Raw genomic sequence first — 26780 nt, 5'->3', positions numbered from 1 at the left:
GAGTATGCAGAGGCACTAAGATATCCGGTTCATCCGGAAAGTTAGGCGTGACCGCCTTAATGTTTTTCCGCAGTCGAGTATAAAGAAACGTATCCATCACCGACGGGGAGCTCTCACCAAAGAAGTGGGCCGCCGTGCGGAATCCCCCTTGGTGGTATAGGTCACCCCACGTGTGAATGGCAAGCTTTGCAAGCATTTTGCAACCAAGTTCCTCGTGGGCGAAACTCAGTCTGGGGTCATGCGCCACGACCATCCGAGGGGAGTATAGGAATGTAACCCCCATATGGTCCGCAATGCGCCTCCAGGCCCTTACAGTGCAATCGACCGTGGTGGGGTCCCGGTCTCCCATTCGGACCTCCGAGAATAGATATCCAGAAGGTTGCTCAGGTCTCGTATATCCATCCTCCACCGCTAAGTGCGCCATAAAGGGAGGGGGGTGGAACCAATAGGCCACGAAATGGCCCTGAGCGCAATCATAATAGCGTTGGAAATTAGGCACGTCGAACCCTCCCTGGTGGTATGGCAACATGAGGGTCCGCAGCCCAATTCTGGCCTGCTTTCCGCCCCAAACAAGACGTGTCAATTGGGAGTTGAGGGCCCGGAAGAAATGGGAGCCCGGGTTATATGGTATGTTGGTGAAAAGGTACAACAATTTAGGAAGAAGCACCATCTTAATCAGGGAGGCCCGCCCTGCCATAGACAGCGGGAGATGGATCCATTTTGTGATGTTATCAGTGATTTTATCGAGTGCCGTCCCGTAGTTAGTCCTGGTCACCCTGATGCCGAGGTACGTTATCTCCTCCGCCTCCCATATTAATGGGTAATCTAGTGGGAACCGTAGAGTCTTGTCCGTCAAGGGGAACAAGGCCGACTTCGCCCAGTTTATCTGAATCCCAGCGATGGCTCCGAATTTAGTTATTTCGCGCAGCAAGGGGTTCAGATTTTCTTGTGGTTTATGCACATAAAGGGTCATGTCATCGACGTGTACAGCGCAATGAGCAGCTGACGCTCAGGATATATAAGAGAGCGGTGGTTGTGATGCTGTCGGAGTTTGGCCGCCAAGGGTTCAATAGCGAGTGCAAACAGAACAGGGGAGAGAGGGCATCCCTGTCTGGTACCTCTGCAGATGACAAAGGGGGCGGAGCGGGCTCCGTTGAGCAAGACCGCGGCCTGCGGCCGGCAGTACATCAGCCGGATCCAGTTCGGGAAACTGAACGGGATGCCCATTCGTTCAAGCAAGTCTAAAAGGTAATCCCATTCCAGGGAATCGAATGCCTTAGTGGCGTCCAGAAAAACCGCGGCGGCCTCACTCTGTGGGTCAATATCCTGCATCACAGCCTGCAATGTGCGCAGATTATGTGCGGTCGCCCGATTGGGAACAAACCCCGCCTGATCTGGGAGGACCAGACGCTCCATCAGAAGATTAAGGCGCGTTGCCAGAACTTTTGCTAATATTTTAATATCTGTATTCAATAGAGAGAGAGGCCTATACGAGTCACAGTGTTCCGGCGGTTTCCCCGGCTTCAACAAAGATGTTATAAGAGCTTCGCGCATTGTAGCCGGCAGGGTTCCCTCCTCAAGTGCACTGTAGTACACGTGCTTCAGCACCGGGGCCAGAACATGAAGGTAAGCTTTGTAAAAGTCAACCGGTATGAGGAAATATGAATTTTGTGATCAGTTATGTCCCCTATCGTAGACCCCAACGGCTCCATGTGCATGCTATAAGTACATGTATGTTCCCTCCTGCACCAGTTTTGAAGACGCAAATATATGTGCGTCCACCGTCAACATGTCCTCTTTCAGATCCACCATGAATGGGTCAGATATTCCATTCCTAAGTATGAAAGGCCACCGACTTTATGTGGTTCACTTTCCACATTTTACAGATTCAGGCGAGTAGGCCCGAATTCTGTCATCAAGCCTTTTTCTGCCTCCTGCCTCTGAAAGCTCCAGTCTGAGCCTGCATCTGTATCCATGAACTTTGTCCTACTCCCTGCGCGGCTAACGGTGCCTGATCCAGCCAGCCGCCTGCCAAAAACTGTATTTCACCTTCAAGATTATCTCCTCCATTCCTCATCCGATGCATTCCTGCCTAGTAGTTTAGGTAAACATTCCTCCAGCTACTGTGCACAAGGCCAGGCCTCGCTGTCCTCCTGCAAGTAATTCATAGCCCTGTTACCATGGAATATTCCTACCCCCTCGCATCTAGTGTAGACACTTAGACACTTGTACACGCACTAACAGTCAGTATAGTCAGTATAGAATAAGATTCTATCCTAAGAAGACCTCTCTTTTTGGATAACACAGTTCTTTAAACATAGGATATTAGATATGATTTGGGATTAGGTTGACATAACCCCAGACTTCTGTCTCCACATGTAGAGCTAAATGTCAAGTCCCCTTCACCCTCTAGTTGCACGTCAATCACACGTCATGCGGCTGCGCGCGCATCTCTGCCAACTATTTCTGCTGACATTGCAGGATTCTTTTATGGATCCACCCACTTGTGACATCATGTATGATGACGTTTATTAAATTACGCCCATGTACCGCCTCTATTAGTTACGTATGCACCTTTTATCTACACTATCAGCTGTTACGCCTCTTGCATCTGTTTCACTGTAATGTATTTTCTATAAAACTGCCTATCTGTCAATAATGTATGCCCTTCCTTCCTGAACTTTCCTGGTGATGGAATAGAATGCCTACAATTCGAATTGTATTCCTTTGTATAGGAATAAAGCCTTTTAAAACCTCTAATACCACGGATTCTGCCTCTTATATTTACTGAGTTATTCTTAATAGACTTTACCGCATAAAAATAGTACCGGTAACGAAATATTTACCACATAAATTGGCGCCCGAACAGGGACACTTTCTCATCTCACGCGCCGGCGGTGCGTTGCAGGCCCGGTCTCCTGCCACAGCTGAACGGACAAAAACGCGTACCTGCAGGATTTCCTGTATCTCCCTCCGGCCAAGCGGGGACGACTGAGGCTGCGATCAACACCCAGACGAGGCGGTGAGAAGTGCGAAGTATCCCGACCAGAGCCTAGCTGAGAGAGCAAGATCCGAGGTATACAGAGTCCCGCCAGGTTCCGAAGTTCCGAGTCCAGTCGAGTCGAGTCCAGTCCGGTCCAGTTTCAGTTCCGTTCCGAGGCCTTCCGTTCCGAGCTACCCGGTGAGTACCATTACCGGGGAGGCATTTAACGTGCACATAGTCTGTGCCGGTCAAGACGGGTTTGGGTACACAAATCCGGTCTGCACTGTTTTAGCAGTGTATCTGTACTGTTTAGCAGTATATATAGTATGTCTTGCGTATAAATAAGTATTATCTAGTGTCAGTATTATGTCAGTAACTAGTTTTCTATTAGTTATCATTGTTCGTAAAACTGTTAAGTGTTAAATGTTTTAAAATAAGTTCTATATACTGTGGTGTGAATGACTGTTCATTATTGTGTTTTTTTTTGTATAAAGTGTGTTCTAGTAATAAGGTCTAAAAAATGCCGCTCTTTTCGAAACTAAGACAGATCAAAACTAGAAAAGGTGTACTCGAAGAAGCTGTTCCCATCCCACCGAGGGACACTCCAGGGTACTTTATGTATCATAAGCATGGCCTAGATGCCGTATTATTTCTTGATTTATGGGTGGACTACACCAAGGATTTACCAGAAAGTCAGAGATGGCCCGCAGCGGGGACCTGGGATGCAGATTGCATCATGAGAGTAGAAGAAGAATTATGGAAAAAGAAAGCCAGACAGTCACAGAAAGATGCCATTGAATTATGGCGTAAAGAATCATATAGACGTACAGAAAAGGCACTCAGACAGGAAGAGAAAGGTAGAGAGAATTCAAACAAAACCCGAGAAAATCTATTACTTGAGGAAGGTACCCGAGTAAAATCAGAACAAGTAGATAGACAAAGAAACGCTCTTATGAATGGTATGTATCCTCTTCTGGCCGAAGGGTTACCTAAGGCTACTCCGGAAATACCAAAAGACTTAACTCCTCCATTGCTCCCGATAAAAGCACTTTCCAAAACACATCCCAAAACAGCAAAGGACGTTTTCCTTTCCTCCTATTTAGATGACGCAGCTCCCGAGTATGCTAATGCCATACCACCCACACCGCTTGCCGATGGTGTTCAACACCAAGAGCATCCTTCTGTGCCCCCGCAACAACAAACTCCTATGCAAGTCCCGTCCGTTTCTACAGTTTTTCCCGCATCTACAATCTCTATCCTACGCCCAACGAATCCTTTCGTGCCTAGCACCTCAGATGGTGCTACAGGAGGTACGACAGACATGTTTGCCACCCCGCCGCGAAATAAACAGACCCTTAGAGATTTAGCACTCCAACGTACCCCCCAGCTAGCGACATCCGACATGTTTAAAGAACAGCTTGTGGATTGTAGATACGACCCAGTACCAGGTAGACAGGATAAATTGCTCATATCATCACTACGTATAAGACGAGCTACATTATATTTAATGACAATACCAGGAATGGGTGAACACCTAGACGAAATATACCGCTTTGTCCAGACAGGGCAAGGTCCAGAAAGTATTAACGAAGCTATGGAATACCAGAAAGTGGATGTCCAAAGACAACTACTACGTTTTTTCATAAATTGTGTAATCAGGAATCAAGACAGGCCTGGGGCAGATCACGAAACCATGCAAAGACTTGCTAAATTGGGTCAGAACATATCAGAAGAGAAACATGATAGACAGGCGTGTATAATCGCCATGTGTCGAAAGATCCGCAAGGAAGTAGAACGAATACATAAAGAAAGACGAGAAACCGACAGAGTAGAATCAGAAGAAGAGGAGGAGCAAGAATCAGAGCAATTAGAAACAATAGCTTATGTAGGTAGAGGAAGACCCCATAATAATACCAGAGGTTTTAATGACCCAATACGTCCAGAATATAATAGACATTTTCCAAACCCTATGTTAAATACAAAATCCCCTGAACACTTATTCCAAGCCGCTGATAAATTACTCCGAGATCGAAGGGGGTACCACATGCTCGATTCCATGGACGAACAAGAATTAGCCAGGTCAGCAGTACAATGGGCTGACAGTCCCGGCGAATACAATGATGATGTACTTGCACACACGTTTCTGAATCTTGACCCATACGAACAGCGTTTAGCTAGTATATACATGATTCAACACCTCCTTATATTATATAAAAGCCAACACTCCGATCCAGGACCCTTACCTGACATATTGACAGAACTACTCACGAACATATGGAGAGGGTCAGGTACTGATTTGATTAAGGAAATTCTAGAATCCCGAAACCAATATTTAAATTTCGTATGCCCAGAACACGTTCCAGTTCCCATCATGGGAAGAAAAATGTATCACATAGATAGACAGAACCCGTTACGCGAAGTGCACCCAATTAGAGGTGCCGGTGATAATTTTACACGCGTGTTTGTGTACACGCCTATAACTAAATTGGAATTATTAGAAATGAAGAAAGTAGTACCCAGCCATGACAAGGACCCAGCAGGTTTCCACCGTGAGATAAAAGACATGTTACTCATGGGAGAGTATACCTACCCCGATATTATGAAAATATTAAAAGTCCTATTACCCGCCGGTGTTTATGAGAAACTCAAAGAAAAGGAATGGGAGGTGGGAGACCAAAAGATAGATTGGACAGCGTTAGAGAACGAAGAAAAGGCCAGAGCTGCAGGAGCAGGGCTTGGGGAAAAGACTACAGCACTCGCAGGATTACTAATACAGGTACTGCCACGTTTATTAACCACGAAAAAGGAAGACTGGGGTGCAATCTCAGCCTGTAAACAAAAACCAGATGAAGACACTAGTGATTTCTATTCCCGATTTGAAAAATGTTTTAGTATAAATAGTGGCATAAAAGCCAGTAGTGAGTCATATCCACATCTGTTTGTGACAAAATTAGTTGAAAATTCTCTACTACAAGTCAAGAATAGAGTATTAAAATTCGAAAGTACCTGGCAAGGTAATACCCCATCACAGATGCTACAGATGTTACAATATCACCACAATAGAATTAGAGAAGAACAAGAACACGAACAAAGACGTATGAAAGATACAAAAATGAAAATGCTTGTTGCACAGTCAGTTCCAGCCGATGGTCATCAAAAGGGTGATTCCGCAGGTCCTGCGAAAGGGACATGCAACTATTGTAAACAACCAGGTCATTATATACACGATTGTCCAGTCCTGAAACATAATATAGCCACAGGTAGAACGCATGAGAGACCACGTCCACCTAGACCGGATCAGAATCAACAACAAATCCCTCAGCATGCACAACTTAGGTTAGCTCCGCAACAACAAGCTCCGCAACAGGCAGCTCCACAACAGATCGTAGCACCACCACAAGCGCAGCCTATTGCTGCAACACAAGCAACAACACAACAGATGTATCAGTATGCACAAACAGATTATCCCGATTATCAGCGATACTCATGAGATAGCCTAGAGAGGGAAGTTGGCTTACCCCTTATTGAGGTTCCTGTAGACCAAGAGGGACCTTATGTACATAGTGAACTATTAGGGGAAGACAGAAAGTTTTTACTTGATACAGGGGCAAGCAGAACAACTATAAGACGCAGTGAAGTTCCAGGGGCACCCCTCTCAGGCTCACAGAATATTTCCCTTGGATTCTCAGGAAAACCTATAATCAATGACGTAACACAACCTCTTCCACTTACAGTCGGTCCATTGACACGTACTACAGATTTATTGCTTACTAAATCATGTCCAGAAAACTTGTTAGGCATAAAAACATTGAAAGCTCTAGGAGCCATAATATGTTGTTCTCCGGAAGGAGTACGACTATTTTTACGTGACTTTAAAGGTCACTACGTGTCCAGAGACATGGATCACCGACTGCAGAATTTACCTACACATTTATGGGCACAAGGCCCCACTGATGTTGGTTGCATGAACATTACACCATATCGAGTTACACTGAAATCAGGAATAGTACTACCACGAATGCGACAATACAAGTTACCACAAGATGCTGTAGTGGCTTTACTGCAAATCATTGACGAGCTCATTACACAAGGAGTGGTTGTCGAAACAGACTCCAATGTATGTAATTCCCCGATAATTCCGATTCTTAAAAGAACGGATCCAAAAGCACCACCAGTATATCGATTAGTTATTGATCTGCGCGAATTAAATAAATGTATTGTACCACAATACCCTGTGGTCCCAGATATCTCTTCATTACTCACAGCTATTGACTCAGAAGCAACGTTCTTCACTGTAATTGATCTCAAAAATGCTTTCTTTAGTGTCCCAATCGATCCGGAAAGTCAATATCTGTTCGGTTTTAGTTTAAATGGACGAAGCTTTAAATTCACACGCGCACCTCAAGGATTTACAGAAAGCCCCAGCATCTATAGCCAAGCACTGAAACGAGAACTTGACAGTATCCACATGCCAGTTAACACTGCCTTGCTTCAATATGTCGATGATCTGCTGATCACCGCCCGAAGCGAACCTGAATGTGAGACAGCGTCACTGACGGTTTTGAAATTTCTGGCTGACAAGGGGCACAAGGTGTCCCCTTCTAAGCTGCAATTCTGTGTCCAGCGAGTTGTTTACCTTGGGCACTCGCTGTCCAAGGAGGGAAGGCAGCTTACACCCGACCGAATCCAGTTAATTGCTAACATGCCAGCACCCAAGACACAAAAGGAGGTGCGGGCTTTTATAGGCCTCACTTCATACTGTAGGCAGTGGATCCCTCAATATGCATTTCTAGCAAAACCACTCATCCAGTTGACAACACAGGAGGCAGCCACATCGACTGTCCTCCCTTGGACTCCAGAACATACACACGCTTTTGAAAGCTTAAAGAAAGCTCTATGCCAAGCACCTGTCCTAGCAACACCATGTTACAGTAAACAGTTTACACTCTTTGTTACAGAACGCGAAGGTACTGCCTTGTCAGTACTCACTCAGGAACAAGCAGGATCACATAAACCATGTGCTTATTTCTCTAGTACATTAGATCCAGTAGCTCAGGCACTTCCAGCGTGCCTGAAATCGGTGGCAGCAACAGCTTTAGCAATCAGACAAAGCGATGCCATAGTGCTAGGACATCAATTGACAGTACAAGTACCACACGCAGTAGAGGTTCTCTTGAACCGCACACAAACACAACACTTGACTATAGCGAGACTCACCGGTTACGAATTGACATTGTTTCAGCCACACATAGAAATCAGACGTTGTAATACGTTAAATCCTGCCACACTGTTACCAGTAGGCGGAACAGATCCATTGGCACATGATTGTGTCGAAGTCATTACTATCACGACGAAACCCAGACAAGACTTGACAGATATCCCTTTGTCAGATCCAGATTTAACATTGTATGTAGATGGGTCATGTATGAGAACAAGTACAGGAGAGTTAGTGGCCGCTTACGCAGTCACAACAGACACTGAAGTCATTGAAACAAATTGTATTAACACTTTGTCAGCTCAAGCAGCAGAGCTCACCGCTCTGACACAAGCCTGTATTCAAGCCACAAATAAAAAAGTCAACATATACACAGATTCACGTTATGCATTCGGAGTCGTCCATGACTTCGGCGTACTGTGGCGAGAGAGAGGTTATTTAACTTCTCACGGTGCCCACATCCAACACGGACCCCTCATTCAAGCCCTATTAGACGCGATTCATCTACCTACTGCAATATCGATTATGAAATGCAAAGCCCACACAAAAGTTACCGATATCATTTCTCAGGGTAATGACCTAGCTGACAGAACAGCTAAACAGACTGCTCAGAATCAGACTCACACAACTGACACGACAAAGACAATAGTTCCGACACCAACACATTGCATGACAGTTAAGGACCCCGCTCTTGATGTAATTGACATACAGACACACGCTACACCAGAAGAAATAAAGAAATGGACTGAATTAGGAGGGATCCAAACGGATCAAGGATGGATGACGAAGGAAAAATCTATATGGTTTCTTCCCGACTCAATGGTCCAAGTCATCATTAACACAATACATAGTCCAGCGCACCTAGGAGAAAAAGGTATGCTAGACAGCATTCAACACATTTGGTTCAACAAACATTTACGAGCCGCAGCTAAACAAAAAGTTCGTACCTGTATGATATGTTGTCAGTTTAATCCAGGTAAAAGCATCCCCGTAGAGCAGGGTGGATTTCAAACTCCCGATCATGCTTTTGAAGTCCTCCAGATGGATTATATCCAGATGGAACGATGTCGAGGATTCAAATATGTTCTCGTAGTTGTCTGTGCTCTGTCCCGTTGGACAGAAGCATACCCGGTTTCAGATTACACTGCCCCGACTACTGCCAAACAGTTAGTTCGAGAATTCTTCCCACGGTACGGTTTACCACGTGTTGTCTACTCAGATAACGGCCAGCCGTTCTCATCCGAACTAATGAAACACGTTTCCCTTCTATTAGGCTACCAATGGAAATTCCACTGTGTCCGACATCCCGAGGCAGCAGGTCTCGTGGAACGCCATAATCAAACTCTGAAAATTAGATTGTCCAAAATATGTAGGGAAAAAGGAGTCGATTGGATAGTAGCCTTACCAGTTGCGCTCTTTTACATGAGAATGGTAGCACATTCTCGAACAGGGCTATCCCCGTATGAGGTGATCTTCGGTAGATCACCAAATATGTGGGGGACGCCTATACCTCGCAAAATCACTGATGTTGACTGTAATATGCTGACAGATTACCTGGCTTCCTTGATGTCTGCACTACAATCTTGTCGTTCACAGGTATCCGCAGCTTTTCCCGACAATACTGAGGTGAAGCCCCATGACGTGGTTCCTGGGGACCTGGTGCTGGTCAGGAATTTTGACCGGAAGACCCAACTGGATCCTAGGTGGAAGTCACCGAAGTTGGTTCTACTCACCACAAGGACAGCCGTGAAAATCGAGGGACGGAAAGGGTGGTTGCACTGGAGTCATATCAAGAAATTTTATGGACTACCATCCAGTGTAGATACTCAACCCTGTATTCCCTCACAGACAGACTCAAAGCTCCCCTTGGCTGAATTAACAAAACCAGAACTTTACAAACTAAAATTGAGGTCTAGTAAGTCAGACAATTTGATTGTTTAAGTCCTCTCCAAGGTGAATCGGTTGAATTTGTCTCTGACATGTATCCTCTAGACCGGAATAGAGAAAGAAATCATCAGATGCAGCTCAAGAAGCATGCGTATTGTAAATCATTTTGTAGTCACTGCACAGTAACATTATTAATTTTGTTTTTTCTAAGTCTTCTGATCATCATTGTCAGCATACTATTACACATGTATTGCCCTATTCCTAAGCGTGCTTACAATATAACTGCAGAACATTCTTTTAGTGAATTACCTCCGCATGAATTGTCTTATAGATTTGCGCTGCGCAACAACACATTCATTAGTATGTTACATCATTCCCATCAAACCAGCAATGCCACAAATTGTTGGATATGTGGCCGACTCCCTCCCTATCAGAACTATAAGGGAGTTTTGCCCCTCTTTCCCTATCCGTTCACACACAATGGCTCCTGTGGAGCATGGTTTAGTTTGATTAATTCCCTAGATTCAAATTCCGCGATTTATCAAGACAACTGGGTATGGGGAAACCTGAACTTAGTTTTGCTTAAAGTCTGCTACCCTAACAAGGAGGGACTTCCCAAAAGAACAGGAACTGATCTAGAAAATGAAGTATATGGATTAGGTAATTTTACACTTAACCTTATGATCCTGAACGTTGAATCTGAAGCTACACCAATCTTGCCCGCCATGTCAGTATTCCCAGTAAAAGGGGAATTATGTATAAGAAAGAATGGCTCCATACACATGGGCCATAGTAAATGCACCACTGTAATAAAATTCAGTGATCAAGGCAAGTCTACATTCAGAGCTTCTCGCCATTCCTACTTTATATGTGGCCAGACCGCATATATACGTCTACCTCTAGATTGGGATGGTACCTGTTACATAGCATTCCTTCTGCCACCTGTTTTCCTAGCTCCTCCTGATTATCATAGAAATACCCATTTAGTACACAATAGACAGCAGAGAGATCTCCCAATTGTCGATTACACTGAAACAGCATGGGAAAAATACACAGATTTCAATAAAGGTTTCTTTCCCTATATAGGTACAGTCACTAATAGTAAGCTGATACGTAGATTAACCAGAACCCTTGAAGCAGTAGTGAACGAAACTATTTCTGCCTTAGGCAATTTAACAGAAGAGCAGTCTGCTATGCGGATTGTTGTGCTTCAAAATCGTCTTGTCCTTGACGTCATCCTGGCCGATAGGGGCGGAGCTTGTAGGGTCATCGGATCAAGTTGCTGCATTTTCATACCAGAAAATTCACCGTCAGTATATAGAGCCATAACTCGCCTTCATAAGATTGTAAGCCAGATACACCAGAGTCCAGGCACCTGGACTTGGTCCGGTTGGTTCTGGGGCGTGTTGTCAGCCTGGGGATGGAGAATCCTATCCTTCCTAGGTATTGGCTTTCTCATACTATTCAGTTGCTGCTTATGTCTACAATGTGGGCCAGCGATTTGTGGTCTGTGTGCCACCTCGTGTATCCCACATCCAAGTTTTCGTTCGAGATCCCGGAAGAAGAAAGAAGAACAAATGATGCTATATGAACAGATCGATGGATTGATGAAGATCGATATCTCCTAAGGGTCCGAAGGGGACAAGGAGGGAATGAGGAAATATGAATTTTGTGATCAGTTATGTCCCCTATCGTAGACCCCAACGGCTCCATGTGCATGCTATAAGTACATGTATGTTCCCTCCTGCACCAGTTTTGAAGACGCAAATATATGTGCGTCCACCGTCAACATGTCCTCTTTCAGATCCACCATGAATGGGTCAGATATTCCATTCCTAAGTATGAAAGGCCACCGACTTTATGTGGTTCACTTTCCACATTTTACAGATTCAGGCGAGTAGGCCCGAATTCTGTCATCAAGCCTTTTTCTGCCTCCTGCCTCTGAAAGCTCCAGTCTGAGCCTGCATCTGTATCCATGAACTTTTTTCCTACTCCCTGCGCGGCTAACGGTGCCTGATCCAGCCAGCCGCCTGCCAAAAACTGTATTTCACCTTCAAGATTATCTCATCCGATGCATTCCTGCCTAGTAGTTTAGGTAAACATTCCTCCAGCTACCGTGCACAAGGCCAGGCCTCGCTGTCCTCCTGCAAGTAATTCATAGCCCCGTTACCATGGAATATTCCTACCCCCTCGCATCTAGTGTAGACACTTAGACACTTGTACACGCACTAACAGTCAGTATAGTCAGTATAGAATAAGATTCTATCCTAAGAAGACCTCTCTTTTTGGATAACACAGTTCTTTAAACATAGGATATTAGATATGAGTTGGGATTAGGTTGACATAACCCCAGACTTCTGTCTCCACATGTAGAGCTAAATGTCAAGTCCCCTTCACCCTCTAGTTGCACGTCAATCACACGTCATGCGGCTGCGCGCGCATCTCTGCCAACTATTTCTGCTGACATTGCAGGATTCTTTTATGGATCCACCCACTTGTGACATCATGTATGATGACGTTTATTAAATTACGCCCATGTACCGCCTCTATTAGTTACGTATGCACCTTTTATCTACACTATCAGCTGTTACGCCTCTTGCATCTGTTTCACTGTAATGTATTTTCTATAAAACTGCCTATCTGTCAATAATGTATGCCCTTCCTTCCTGAACTTTCGTGGTGATGGAATAGAATGCCTACAATTCGAATTGTATTCCTTTGTATAGGAATAAAGCCTTTTAAAACCTCTAATACCACGGATTCTGCCTCTTATATTTACTGAGTTATTCTTAATAGACTTTACCGCATAAAAATAGTACCGGTAACGAAATATTTACCACAGGTAACCCGTCCGATCTCGGTGCCTTACCAGAGGTCATAGACATTATAGCGTCTTTGATTTCGTCTAGTTCAATTTCGTGGTGGAGGAATTTCTGTTGAGTCGGGCCCAGCCAGGCTAGGGCAGTATCATCAAGATACTCGTGTAAGTTGATCGGGTCGTCCTTTGCGAGGTGTATAGTCGGATGTAGCGGTCAGTGAGGACCCGAAGCTGGTCCGGTAGGTTGCGCTGCGGGACGCCCTGCTCGTCTAGCAGGGAGGCTACATAATTTCTGAACCTAGGAGGCCGGACTGCGGAGGCTAACGCTTTGCCGGGTCTATCCCCCTCTCCATATACCCGCGCAACAAACGGTTTCCCTAGAAACTTGCATTCTCTATCTGCAGCTTCAGCGTATTCCGTCATTTTCTCTCGAATCTGTGCCGTCACCTCATGCCCCCTTGTGAACCTCGTCAACTCGCCTTCCAAATGTCGAATTTCCTTCTCTAGCTTTCGCAGATCCCCGCGCAGAGAGCGAAGGACCCCTCCTCCTTTAGCTATACACCAACCTCTCACAGTGACCTTGAAGGCTTCCCAGACCGTGGTGAGGCTGGACACTGAATCCACATTCCGCTCAAAAAATTCTTGTATGTCTTGCTCCAATTCCGCCCTGAAGGCCGAGTCAGTTAGGTGAGCTGGGTTAAGGCGCCAGCTCGAATAAGGGGACGCATCCACGGGTATGCGCAGTGAAAGCAGGACCGGAGAGTGGTCTGAGAATGTGCGGGCAAGATGGAGCGTCCGAACCACCCAGGAGGAGAGGCCAGCCGACAAAAAGATATAATCAATGCGTGCCCATGTGGAGTGCACAGCCGAGTGATGAGTGCCCTGTCTGAGTGAGGGGTTTGAGTGCCTCCACGCATCTACCAAATAGTGTTCATCCACGATGTCCGCCAATGCGCGTTGTGTGTTCGTGTAATGTGATGCCTGTGGGTGTGATCTGTCCGCTGTCGGACGGAGCGCAGTATTGAAATCCCCCCCCAGGATAACATGGGCAATACCTAGGGTTTGAATCTTACCCCACAGTGTGAGAAGTGGGGACGGATCGTCAGTGTTGGGGCCGTAATAGCATGCAAAAAGTATCGTGTGAGAGTGCAGTTTCCCCCAGACCAAGCAGTACCTGCCGCCGGAGTCCACCTCGGTCCCAGCTGGTATAAACCCCATCCCCCGTCGCACCAAAATGGCCACACCTCTAGCGTAGTTTGAGTAGGATGAAAACACTCTACATGCAGCCCAGCGGGAAGCAAACAGGGGGGTCCCACCCGGTATTAAATGCGTCTCCTGAAGCATGGCAATAGACACTCCCTGCCTATCCAAATATCCCAGAATCTGTCTCTTCTTCCTTGGGTCGTTTAATCCCCGTACATTCCAGGATACTACCTGAAATTGAAAGGTCGGACGTGAGTCAGTTACGACTCCCATGTACCCAGGCAAAGATATATGTGGCGTGTAGTTATTGGATGTAACGTCATATAGCACTCTGTGTCACTAAAAGTGTCAACCGTCCTAATCAACATAAACCCCCCCCCCCCCCCCCCCCCAACTTCTTATGCCCACCACTGGCGGGACGAAGACCCCTGAAACCGGTCTGAATTTGCACCCTCCCACGCCGGCAACCCCAACTGGCCGGGTACATAGCTCCCACCCCACCCCTCCAGGCCCAACCCCTACCATCCCCAAGAACACACAGAAGATACCAAAAGCCTCCCCCCTACGGAGCGAGGAGGTGTAATGGGGATCGCCCATCGGGAAACGTTGTCTAGGGGCGCCAAACTTGCCCACCACCCCCTTACTTGCACCCACCAAGGACCAGACATGCATCTGGCGTCTCTATGCGGGACGGAGGTGGGTGACCGGGCACAGTTTGTAAACATATATCAGTTCAATGGACATCTGCTCCCACCATAAGGAAAAAGGCAATATGTCTCACCAGGTTATACCCTAGGCTGCCGAGGCCAGGTCTGCAACGGCATCTGTCCGAGTCTGAAGCGTCGCCCGGCACCATCAGTCCTGCTGCGCCATCGGCGAAGAAGCCCCCGAGCGCCGCCCACCCGCCCCCACCCCAACTATGTCTTTCTTGTGGTGTTTGAGGAAGTCCTCCACCTGTTGCGGGGTTTGGAAAAAATGGTGCTTGCCTTGAAGAGAGATCTTTAACTTTGCAGGATATAGCATGGCGCAGGGCATCTCCAGGGCCTGCAGTTTCTTTTTAACACCGGCAAACTTCCGCCTAGCCTCCTGTACCGAGGCGGTGAAGTCAGGGAAAAAGGATAGTGTGGCGTTACCATAGATTACCGTGCCCACCTCCCTTGCGCGACGTAACACCGCATCTCGGTCTCTGTAATTGAGGAAGCGCGCTATGACGGGTCGCGGCTGTGCGCCCGGTGGAGGCCGGGCAGCCAGGGATCTATGGGCCCTCTCCACGATGAGGTGAGAGGAGAAGGACTCTTTTCCAAATAGCTCAACAACCAAGTTCTCGACGAAGACCTCCATTTTCCCTGTATTGGTGGACTCCGCAAGGCCCAGGACGCGGATGTTATTGCGCCGGGACCGCGCTTCTCAGTCCTCATTCTTTTCCGCGATTATTTTCAGGAGCCTGTCCATTTGGGTTACCTGCTTGTCAGTAGAGGAGGCTCCATCTTCTAGGGTGGAGATCCTGTCCTCTGTCTCTTTAATACGAGTCTCATGGTGCTCCAACTTTGCAACAACACTGGCCAATTGACTGTTAATGGTGTCTATCTTGGAGTCTATGGACGTCAGACTATGCTTGATGCTTACCAGCAGAGCCTTCCAATCGTCCTCCGGGGTACCATCAGCGGGAGGGCCGCTCCCCGACTCTGGCGCCGTCGCGGAGCTTTTCTTGGCCTCGAAGGGCAGCTTGCCCTGCCTGGTGTCGCCGCGCCCCATGGCACCACCTGGTCCCCCCGAAGCCCAAGTCGAAACGGCAGCCCGGCCAACCGGGGGCGCCCGAGCCTGGGCGAGCCCCGACCAATCCGGAAGATCTGGATTCAGAAGGCCGCGTGGAGGGTAACAGCAGCGCGACGTCCGACCAGTGGTCCAGCGGAGGCGAGGTGCAGCAAGAAGGCCCACAGTGTCCAGGCACCGCCCCGCAAGGGCGCCCGGGCAGGCGTCAAATCAACGAGGATCACCTCCAGCGGGGCCGGTATGCCAAGCAGATGTTAACCTCCTGTCAGGAGACGAGGCGCCCCTCGCCCCCCACCCGGGTAGGGGAGGCCGGACCCCGCAGGCAGCCCAGGAAGGGAGACGGCGGTAGGGGGGGTGACGTGTCCAACAGCCTCACAGGGCCCAGCCCGCCCCTCAATACAGGCCCACCAAATCTCCCCCCGCGGGGGGTCGCCTATCTCCTTCTAAGTCGTCCGCCGCCACAATCTCCAAGCCGCCCCAGTGTCTCAATCAGGCGGGCCGGCGACCGAGCACCGGGTCCCGAGCGGTCCTGCCGTAGTTCTCCGGGGACGAGCAGGGATTACCCCTCCTCCCCCACCTAGATCATGGGAGTCTCGCGCTCTTCTCCTCTGGGCCACGGGACAGCCCGGCGGGATGGGGGGGGGGGCAAAGCCCGCCCCGACAGTCTCTCCGGAGGCAGACCCCCAGCGGCAGCCACCCCCGCGGGTAGTGTGCAGCAGCTTCCAACACTTCCCGGCGGCCCCCAGGCGACAGCACGGCGTGGCAGGGCAGGCGCGGCAGGCCGGAGCGCTGGGCCGCGACAGGTCGATCTCACTCCCCCTCCAGTCCTCGGAAGTCGCCTACCTCCAGGGTATTGCCGCAGAGGCCGCCGCTGGGTCTCTGGCACTCCGGCGCTCCTCTTCGGGCCAGATCTCCGCAGCGTCACAAAGGCCGTGAAGCCCCGGGCTCTCCTAGCGGGCCGAGCCGTTCCGCCGCTGGTTCCAGCGCGGCCCTTCGCTCCGCTCAGGGGAACTTCCTCCAGCGCCGCCGCCGCCGCCCATCAAGGTACCGCTACACCCATGGTACCGTTGTGCTCAGCTGGTGGTCCTGCATACAGTAGTAGTGGCGAGGGGCAGTATAGTGGGGTCAGGATGCCATGTAGGATGGGATGAGTGCCCGGTCGGGCAGGAGCCTTGCTACAGCGCGGCCATCTTGGTTTGGCGCCACCTAGCGCCCCCTCGAGTTCGCTGTCTTTAATGCGATACATTTACTGTTAGGTTTATGAAAAAATGAGGCCGGGAGCAGCCGTGTCTATTTTCAGATGAACCAAGAACCAGGTCTCGTTGCACGTAAGCCTGCCCACGTGTAGGTACGATTGTGAGAGTGACTGTATGGATGAGTGTGTGCTTGTATCAATGATTCTATAAGAGCGTAAGAATGTGGTACTATTTTTATGAATTAAATACAGAGGAGTAGAGAATCTTCTGTTTTTATTTTATCTACAATAACGAGCTCTGTGCAGCAGAGTCTGCGTGCCACTTGTAAGGTAGAAGAGTAGCTCCTGTCGATTATTTGTACTGTGTATTTTTCCTGTACTTTTTCCAGGTTTAAATAATTTGTTTCACTTTTTGTGCTCTGGTTGATGTTCAATCAAATAAACTCTTTTTTTTTTTTTTTTTTAAACATAGAAGTCCAGTAAAGCAATACATGTGTTTACAACTTTCTCCCATAGACATCATAAAATATTGCAGATATGCAAGATAAATATAAAACGTGGGGCATACATACATAAGTAGTAGTAGTGTGTAGGGTTTTGCTTCATCTACTGTTAAACAGTTTCATTTTGAACAAATCTTACTCTGTGTGTGGGTAACTGTCTGTGTGTGTGTGTAGGTGGCTCTGTGTGGGTGGCTCTATTTGTGTGTGGGTTGCTCTGTGAATAGCTCTGTGTAGGTGGCTCTGTGTGTGTGGGTTGCTCTGTGTGTGTGGGTGTCTTTGTGTGTGTGGCTCTGTGTGTGGGTGCAAATGCAATAGGTTTCGCATTTGAGAGAGATTAAGCTATTGACATTGTAAATAACAATGCTGTTTCTTTAAATGTTTTAAAAACAAAAACATAAACAAAAATAATGTCATGAGCAATGCCAATAGCTCTAACTTTAACAATGCCGAGACCATTGCATTGTAAATGCTTGTTCTTTAAAGCCATCCTTGTTTGTTTAAACCAGTGATACTCAAAGTACGGTCTGGGGGCCGCATATGGCCCTCTTGACCTTTACATGCAGCCCCTGGTGAACAGCAGCACTGGGCTGCTGTTTACTTGAGGAAAAGATGTTCTGAAAGATGTTAACTAAATGGGTAAGCATTTACTTCCAACTAAACTAAATAATTTAGCTAAAGTAAAAGAAAAAAAGTAAAGGTGTCCTGCACCACTTAACTATAGGAACACATTCTTTTTTAAAGAGATCTTGCAACAAACACAAACAAATTTTGAAAGTCTCTACAGAAATCCAAAAAAGTGCATTTCTTTAACATGCAGAAGCGTTCACCTTAGTATATCAGTGCATTGAGAAGTATTTTTTTTAGGGTCATAATTTGAAAACAAGAATTTAAAAACATTCACGCTTCCCCCCAAACCTAGCAACAATACAAATGGTGAATTAAGAGGCAAGTTAATGTTGATGAGATTTGTTGAGCGCACAAATACCCAGAGTTGTCTTGGCACTATGACTGCAGTATTCACCCCCAGGAAATCAGTTCTGGAAAAGCCATGTTTTTAACGTTTTTCTAAAAATGGTGAGGGAGGCAGCCCCTCTGAGCTCGGCCGGTAGCGTATTACACAGTTTTGCGCTACCATAAGAAAAACTTCGGCCGCCCCAACCTGTGATGCGTATTCTTGGCACTTTCATCAGTCTTGCGCATGAGGACCGCAACTGTCTGGACGGTGGTACCAGACAAAAAGATTTCTAAGAGAGAAAGGTCCTGTGTTGTTCAGAGCCTTATATGCTAAACCGAAAGCTTTAAACTTAACCCCTTCCATGCTGCGCAAATTCCGCCGCTGTGCTGACGGAATCTTGCGCGGGCGTGGTCATGACGGAACGGTTCCGTCATGAGCACAGCTCAACCGTGGCTCATGACGGAACCGTTCCGTCATGAGCACCGAAGGGGTTAATTGACTTAGCCACCGGAAGCCAGTGAAGTCTGCGAATCTCCTTAGAAATTGAGTCATATTTGGGGATGTTTCCCAACAGCCCAGTAGCTGTGTTTTGAATCGTCTGAAGTTTTTTTTAGATATTGCTTTTGCATATCAAGGTAGAGACCATTGCAATAGTGCAGTTTTGCCTGGACCAGTACAGTAACTACCAACTTTCTGGAATCCGTAGGAATGTATGGCATGATTTTCTTCAGTTTTTTTTATCAGAAAGTGGGAGGCGGTGACAATTGCGTTAGTCTGGTATGATAGTGCTAGCTTGGTATCAATCCACACTCCTACATTTCTGGTTTTGCCTTTTGCACAGGTTTGGGTGCTTCACCCATCTCTGCCGGCCACCAAAGATTGTCCCATCTAGGTTTCAAATTACCAAAGATTATAATGTAGGTCTTTTCAGAGTTAAGCTGCAGGCAATGCAATCCCATCCATCTGTTTACTTCTCTCATACATTTCCGAAACTGTAGGTTGGGCGAAGCTTGTTTTCTATATGCTGCCACGACTATCTGGGTGTCGTCAGCCTAGGACGTCAGACTGAAACCAGACTTTCGAATCAAAGGGGTAAGTTCCGTGACGTATATATTAAAAAGAGTTGGACTCAAGGAAGATCCCTGAGGGACTCCGCAGGGTAAAGCATATGGCTCTGAATGAAAACTGTCCATTGTGACTGTTAATCTCCTTTCCTTCAGGAAGGAGGCCAGTAAGGTCAATGCCATTCCCTGGACCCCCATCGATTCTAGCCACTGTTGCAACAAGTTATGGTCCACAGTATCAAATGTGGCTGATAAATCAAGGAGGACCAGGGCAGCTGTCCCTCCTCTATCCATCACTGTTCTGATTTCCTCAGTGGCATTGATTAGAGCAGTTTAAGTGTTGTGCTCCCGTCAAAATCCGTACCAAGAGTGATCGAGCAGATCATTGTCCTGAATGAATTGAGATAGTTGCTTATTCATAATTATTTCAACTATTTTAGCCGGGAGTGGTAGACGGCCAGTGGTACAATAGTTAGATCAATTGGCCACATCAAGGTTGGGTTTCTTCAACAAGGGGAGAATGGAGCAATCTTTCCATATAGAAGGGAAATTGCCTGAGCTGAACATGGTATTAAAAATCTGTGTAAGTTCAGGGCTTACCACCTCCACTATCTTTTTGATGACAGCAGGTGGGCAGGGTTCAGTTGGCGATCCGGATTTGGCTTCTAATATATGTTTTGCTACCACATCGGAGGAAATTGGAGAGAACGAACATAGGTAATTTCTCTTAGATTCAGCACATAGGGGCAGTTCAATGGAACTTTAATCGGACATGGCAATAAAAGCGTCGTAGATATTCATAACTTTAGATTTAAAAGCTGATGCAATCTAATCACAGAAATTTTGGTCTCATTTTGTTGCGTCAGTCTCTGGTAGCGATGCTAAATGATTTACTACCATAAGCAATTCTTTGGAGGTATTTTTAGCTTTCTCGATTTGTTGAGTAAAATAGTCTCTTAGCAGTTTTTATAGTGACTTAGGACAGTTTTATATAACCCTTTTTCTGCTGTGTCATAGTTCTGTCTTCAGTGCCTTTCTGTTCTACGGCACATTTGTTTTTCCTTGCGTAGGGCTTCGGAGAACCAGGGGGCCGATGGTAAGCTCCGGTTCCCTGAAGTTTTGCTAGTAGGCACTGAGGTTTTAATTGCTTCATTAAGTCAGTCTGTATATTTAACCATGTTTGAATCTGAAAACCGATTAAGCTGAGGACGTGTCTCCTCTAAATAAGTCTGAAACTAAGCTGAATCTACCTTGTGCCAAGCAATATAGGTCGAGGAGGGCGTTTTTGTTGTCTTTACTGACTGAGCTATGGAAACTGCTAGGTCAAACTTAATTAAGAAATGGTCTGACAATGTCAAAATGAAGGACTTCTTTTTGTGATAGTCCTAGCGGGGAGGTGAAATTCCCATCAAGAGTGTGTCCAGCCTCATGATTGGGGGAGAGGACCCAATGCCTCTAGTAGAGTGGCAGTCTCCTTATCTTCAGTATCTTCTAAGTACACACTAAAGTCTCCAAGAATGGTAAACTCGTTACTAGAGAGGGTGGGTTCCAGGAGCCCATCTAGGTTCTGCACAAATGCGCTTCTAGCACGGACAGGACGATAAAGCAACATGCCTCTGAATGTTTTCTTAGGGGCTATTTCAGTGGAGAAGTGAAGGGCTTCAAAGAAGAGAGTAGAGGCTGGGACAAACTTAGCTACAAACTGCTCTCCCAGAATAACCGCTACTCTGCCTCCTCTTTTTATCGGCCTGTCTACTCTGAAAGCCCAAAAGCCTATGGGAGTTGCGGTAACAAAGTCCGGATCTGAGGCTGCATCGGCCCAGGTTTCTGTGATAAAGAGCACATCCAGTTTATGGGTAGTTATCATCTCGGAGATTTCGTACTTATGTTTGATAAGAGATCTAACATTGATGAGACCACAGTTTATGTCCTTTTTTATAACCTCAATCTGTGAGATGTTGCTCATCTGCGCTTGCAGGGGAGGAGTGCCCTAATTTTCTGCTCTAGTGGGAGAGAGAAGCCGCATGGACAGATCGACCTTTTTTCGTTCGAGGCCAGGCAAAGGCAATTAGGGCTAGATTTAAAAAGATTTAACAGCTCCTCACTTGAATATTGCTGTAGTGGGGTGGAGTAAATGCCAGGGGTTCTGGCCCTAGGCCCGGGCCAGGCACGGACGGGAGCAGACGGGCTTCCCTTAGGCGCGCCTTTGACACGCCATCTGCGCGCCCGCTGCACGTCCGCGGCATCAGCTGTCTTAAATAGTGTCATCCTGACGACTAGCGTGTGAGGTGCCGAAAGCGCGTTGTGTAGCTCTGCCCTTCACTCATACAGCTGACAGGTGCAGGGGGCTGGAGCAGACAGGAGAGCGAAAACTGGTGAGTGTAGCAAAGAAAAGTTAAACTGTACAAAAAGTCACTTGTTATGTTCACCGTCTGAGTGGCTTCTGTTGCTATTCTACATGGACAACACCTGCCACCCTGCCGGCATCAAGCGGCCCTCGGTCATACAACAGGACAGTCTTTTCACCCCCCTAGAAAATGTTTGTGAGTACCCATGGTTTAAACTGTGTTTTCATCTTACAGTACTTCACTACTTCATAGCCGATGGTTCTCCATAAATGCAGACAAATCACACCTCCAACCCCAACAGACCCAGCCCTTCTTGGACTCAATGTTAAACGTTGTGTCAGGATACGTGTATTCCAACCAGCAGAGTGTGATGGCATTTGAGCAGTTGATGCCTCTTTTTCAGTCCTTTCACCCATTCTCTGTAAGAACTTTAATGAAGCTCTTTGGCATGTGGCGAAACTGCTATGCAGAAAGGCATCATACGGACTACACATGCCCCTGCTCCACCTCCGGAGGCAGAGGTCACAAGTAGAGGGGTATCGGGAAACTCTAGTGTTGATAACTACCCACACCCAATGCCACTCTCTCCAGTGGTGCCACAGCAGCGACCTGTTGCTCAGCATGCCTTGGTTGGACCCACCTCCACGGGTGACCACTGATGCATCACTCACTGCTTGGGGAACTCTTCTTGATAATGACTGTGCAAGGTAACCTGAACCCCTCAGCACTGGGATCATTACATCAACTACCCGGAAGTACTAACCATCCGTTTAGCACTTACAGTTTTTTTTTAAAACTTGTCCAGGGCAAAGTGACAGCCCTTTACTACTTCCAAAAGCAGAGGGGTGCCGTTCCTACCAGCTCCCTATTTTTACTGAAAGTATTCGTCCTTTCCTCCGGCACTCATGAAAGAAACTAGATAGACCTTCACTGCTTACAGCTATAACTTTGCAGAAGGGACGGGGCTGGATAGAAGAACAAGGGAAAATAGAAATGTGAAAGACATTTGGGAAAAATCCATAACTCATAAATAGCACATATTATTCCACATACCAATCTGGATCAAGCAATATAACACTATTCTAGTCAATGCTTAACTTGAGCTGGTGGTTGCTTGTGGTTGCCACTGGCACTCATTGTTTGGGACCGGCACTTATTTTTTCTCTTAAACCATTTCTCGAGAGAAGATCGGGAAAAACACACAAATGGGAAAGAAATAGTAAGAGAAAAACAGGAAACCCGTCACAAAGGGAGAAAGCACGAAACCACAAGAGTGAAATAAAGGGGCAGGAATTCTCTGGCAGTGGATTAAAGAGGGCTGGGGTGGATTCAAGCAGCGGCGTAATGTAAAACGATGGGGCCTGCAGAACGTGAAGAGGGGCCCTTGAATCTCCCACGTCTCACAGATATTCATTGGCTTTGGGCTGACTGGGTCCCCCGTGAAGGGTTGGGCGGTCCTTGAAGGTTTGGTGGACCTTTGCACCGCAGGGGCTTGTGTTACGCCTCTGGATTCAAGACTGTGCAGCCTTGGTATTTGTCGTGCTGACAGCCGCGGGCTACTGAGCAGTGCTTTGTGCTCCAGAACTGATTAGTTTACCAATTTAGCACTGAGTATCATACAGTCTTTCATTGGGGAGTTGCTCGTTACGTTTACAAAAACAGAATAGCTGCCTCCGGTATAGAAAAATGGAAGGTTTTCCCACACGTGGCACCCTTAATCTGGATAGTTAACACAATGTTGCTGCAGTATCGATGGTCGGAAGTGCTTTCGGTGCGTTATTTTCCTCTTTTCCTGTGTCCCTGCGCTTGGGTATGGAATCCTCTTGTTTGTTATGTAAACCCAATAAATAAAGGCTTACAAATACCACCATTATTTTACCCCTGGCAGAGGTGACTGATTTTATGGACGGCAGCAAGAAAGCTTTCTTCACCACAAGCAGACAAAGCTGATCTGGTAGCGTCAAGGGCTCGGTAAAGAAGGACCTCATGACTTCTGTCTTGTCTAAGTCAGCAGGGAGAGGATGAAGATTTGCTGATCTTCTAGCACTTTCTTGTGTTTCATCGCCATCAGCAAAGCATGTACTGTACTTTGGATTTTGCCACTACTTACAGATCAGCATTCATCACTACACTACGTGCTTCTATCTGCCTGTGCTTTCGCCCCCATTGAAGGCACGGACTCTTTGATCCCCGCCACTCTGGCCTCTATCTTTCCCTAACTCGATTCTTCTGCTGTACTCTACCCCTTTAAATCCCTTCAGTTTATACGCAATCCCATCCAGGGCCCATTGTCTCCTTTTGATCCTTCCATCAATCAGGGATCGACACTTCCTTGTTCTCTTCCTCCTAGCCTCCTTACTGCTCTTTGCTCTTCCTCTGGGGTTTGAAGTACAAGTCTTGCTTATCTATATTTCTGTGTCCTTCTGAAAGTATTCAGTCTCCCGAAGTAATGTACGGAGTCTTCACAACGCACGCAGCCCCCCACCCCATTGATAGGGGAGTCCTCCTATATTCGCTCCTCCGCCCCTTTCAACAGTAGCACTCACTTCTTCTCTTTGAGCCTGTCTCTGATGATCTCTGATAAACTGGTACACGCCAAAGCCGCTGTCTATGGCATCAGCTGCCCATCGTCGCACAGGTTCTCAAAATGACCAGCTTTCCCTACACTATCTGTAGGGAGATAACACATGCTTTATTGAACTCGATTGTACTTTTTGTTGGAGGTAAAAAACTAGAATTTCAACATTGAGAACATGTAAGAATTTAAAGCTACAGATGTTGTACGGACATTGTCCTTGTTTTGTATTGCAAAAGTTAACTTAATACCCCAGTTTTTTAAGTTGGGTTCTATCAGCTGTACCCACCTTTTGAAAGGACTCTGCGTGCTGTAATTCTATACTCTTCCCCTCTGAGACTCCTTTACTCCACAGTGGAAAGATAGAAAGTTTCTGGAGGTCTGCAATGAATCTTCTCTGCCACCTTCCAGGTCCCTCAGCGGCCAAGATTTGGCTCCATTCACTTTTGAGCTCTGTTCAGTCGTGCTTAAGATGTTTTCCGTGCATAACTGGGGCATCTAGCTCATGCCTTTGGACGGGGGTTGTTCCCTTTACCAGCCCTTCAAGTCCCCCTGATGTTTGAATGAATGAGACAAAAGTAAACCCGCATTTTGTCAAAGTATACAACAGTGTTAATGCCTTCAATGGGTAGGGGGAGCAAATCTAACCAGCAGTTGTTGTACAACCTCTTCTGCGACACTGATGAGTCAAATGTTTTTTTACAGGGGACATTCTTGTGACCCCAATGACGGTGGTGCAGCTTGTTAGTTTGGACTCTATATGGTAGCATGCTTCCTTCAGTGCTACGTTATCACTTTATAGCTGCAGCGCCCACACGTGGCAACGCATTTTCAAATCTTATAATCTCTTGCTTCACAGTGAAAGCAAGACCTAGAGTGAGCCAGACATGCAGGTGCCTTTGTAAAACACATTTGACCGTGAAAATGCAATGTCCGAATTACCAGGAAAGTAAATGAACTGTGAAATGGTGACAACACGGTTGTATCCAGATGTGCATGCACTGAACTTTAGATGCAGCATTAGTTTGTCTGTTTTTACGGCAATACATTTGTTGCAGTGCTAGCGCAGCCATAGTTGCATTAATGGGGGTGATTTAACAATCCATGCAAATTCACAGAAGGTTTAGCAAACACAGCCATGTTCTGACCTGCTTTTCTGTTTTTATTACAAATGTAGACACATCAAGAAATGTAGAATTCCATGAAATGCACAGCTCTGGCAATGACCCCCCTTTGCTTCTGATGATTGGGTACAGCGACGGGATGCAGGTCTGGAGTATTCCTGTAAGTACAAATCACGTTTGTGATTACCTTTTGCCTAATATATTGCTGATTTAGAAAAACTTCAGTGGGGGAACAGGTCTGTAACCATTCCAAACCTGCTGCTCTGACGCAAAATGTTTTTTTAATGGTGACCTGCTTTCGAACCTGTATTTGGTGACCGGGTTGGAAAATGTAACCAGAAACGTATTGCTGTTGCCTATTATTAGCTGTGAGCACTCAAGGCAGTAGAACTAGTCTGTTAGCTGCATTATGATGTTTTGTTGTAAATTGGCATGCATAGGGCCTTAATGTTGCATCTTCATGACCGTCCTGTAGCCTGTTGCCTATCAACTATGGACCAGAGATGTATTAGAAGATCTGTCGGCTATCTCCATGTCACAGGTTGGAGTCCAGATGACTGTACCTCATCCTGACGGTAATCCGCTACACAGCGTTGGGACCTATTTCCCAATTGATTGTCTGTTTTGCCAAGGCTTTGGTGCAGACTGCAAACATTGAGCAGATATTGTGCGGCTCGTGTATTATAAAACGTGCATTTCTAGACCCGGTCTTGTGCGCTCGCTCTAGGCGTGTCAAGCTCTTTCTGACAGGTGATGATGATCCAACATTATTAGCTGCCTCTGCGGCCCATAACTATTGTGGTAGCCGGAAGGAGTGCAGTGGGTGGGATGTCTTGTGTTGCTGTATCCAGATTATCTGCAAATAGTGCTTCTCGTGTAGACACAAGCACGTTATGAACTCGGGCACTAACAAACCATGTTGGATGAAAGAGACCAATATATATGTAGCAATAGGAAGTTGCAGTGAACCTACAATACCTTGAACCTGGACCTGTTAGGTTGACAGCTGCCAGCTATATTAGCCCCATAGGTGGTTCCAAAATAAGGGTACATTCAACGACTTTTTGTGATATTCATGTCCCGCATTGTCCCTTCACAAGGAAAATCTGCCGTATGGTAAAATATGGCTTCATCCAC

The 26780-nt window shown here is 46.8% G+C and overlaps 1 protein-coding gene across 4 annotated transcripts in view; it reads left to right on the top strand.

Annotated features, from left to right (window-relative positions):
* The window catches only part of BCAS3 (BCAS3 microtubule associated cell migration factor), a 3636180-nt gene that overhangs the window by 147409 nt on the left and 3461991 nt on the right, over positions 1 to 26780 (top strand). For all 4 annotated transcript variants that reach the window (XM_085649432.1, XM_085649434.1, XM_085649433.1 and 1 more), the window contains exon 5: positions 25697 to 25803. In XM_085649432.1, coding sequence (XP_085505558.1) covers positions 25697 to 25803 — 107 coding nt within the window. The remainder of the gene's footprint in view (positions 1 to 25696; positions 25804 to 26780) is intronic.

The sequence above is a fragment of the Triturus cristatus genome, chromosome 3_2, assembly GCF_964204655.1.
Source record: "Triturus cristatus chromosome 3_2, aTriCri1.1, whole genome shotgun sequence".
Lineage (NCBI taxonomy): Eukaryota > Metazoa > Chordata > Amphibia > Caudata > Salamandridae > Triturus > Triturus cristatus.
The sequence above is the reverse complement of the archived record's forward strand: the minus strand, read 5'-3'. Positions and strand labels throughout refer to the sequence as shown.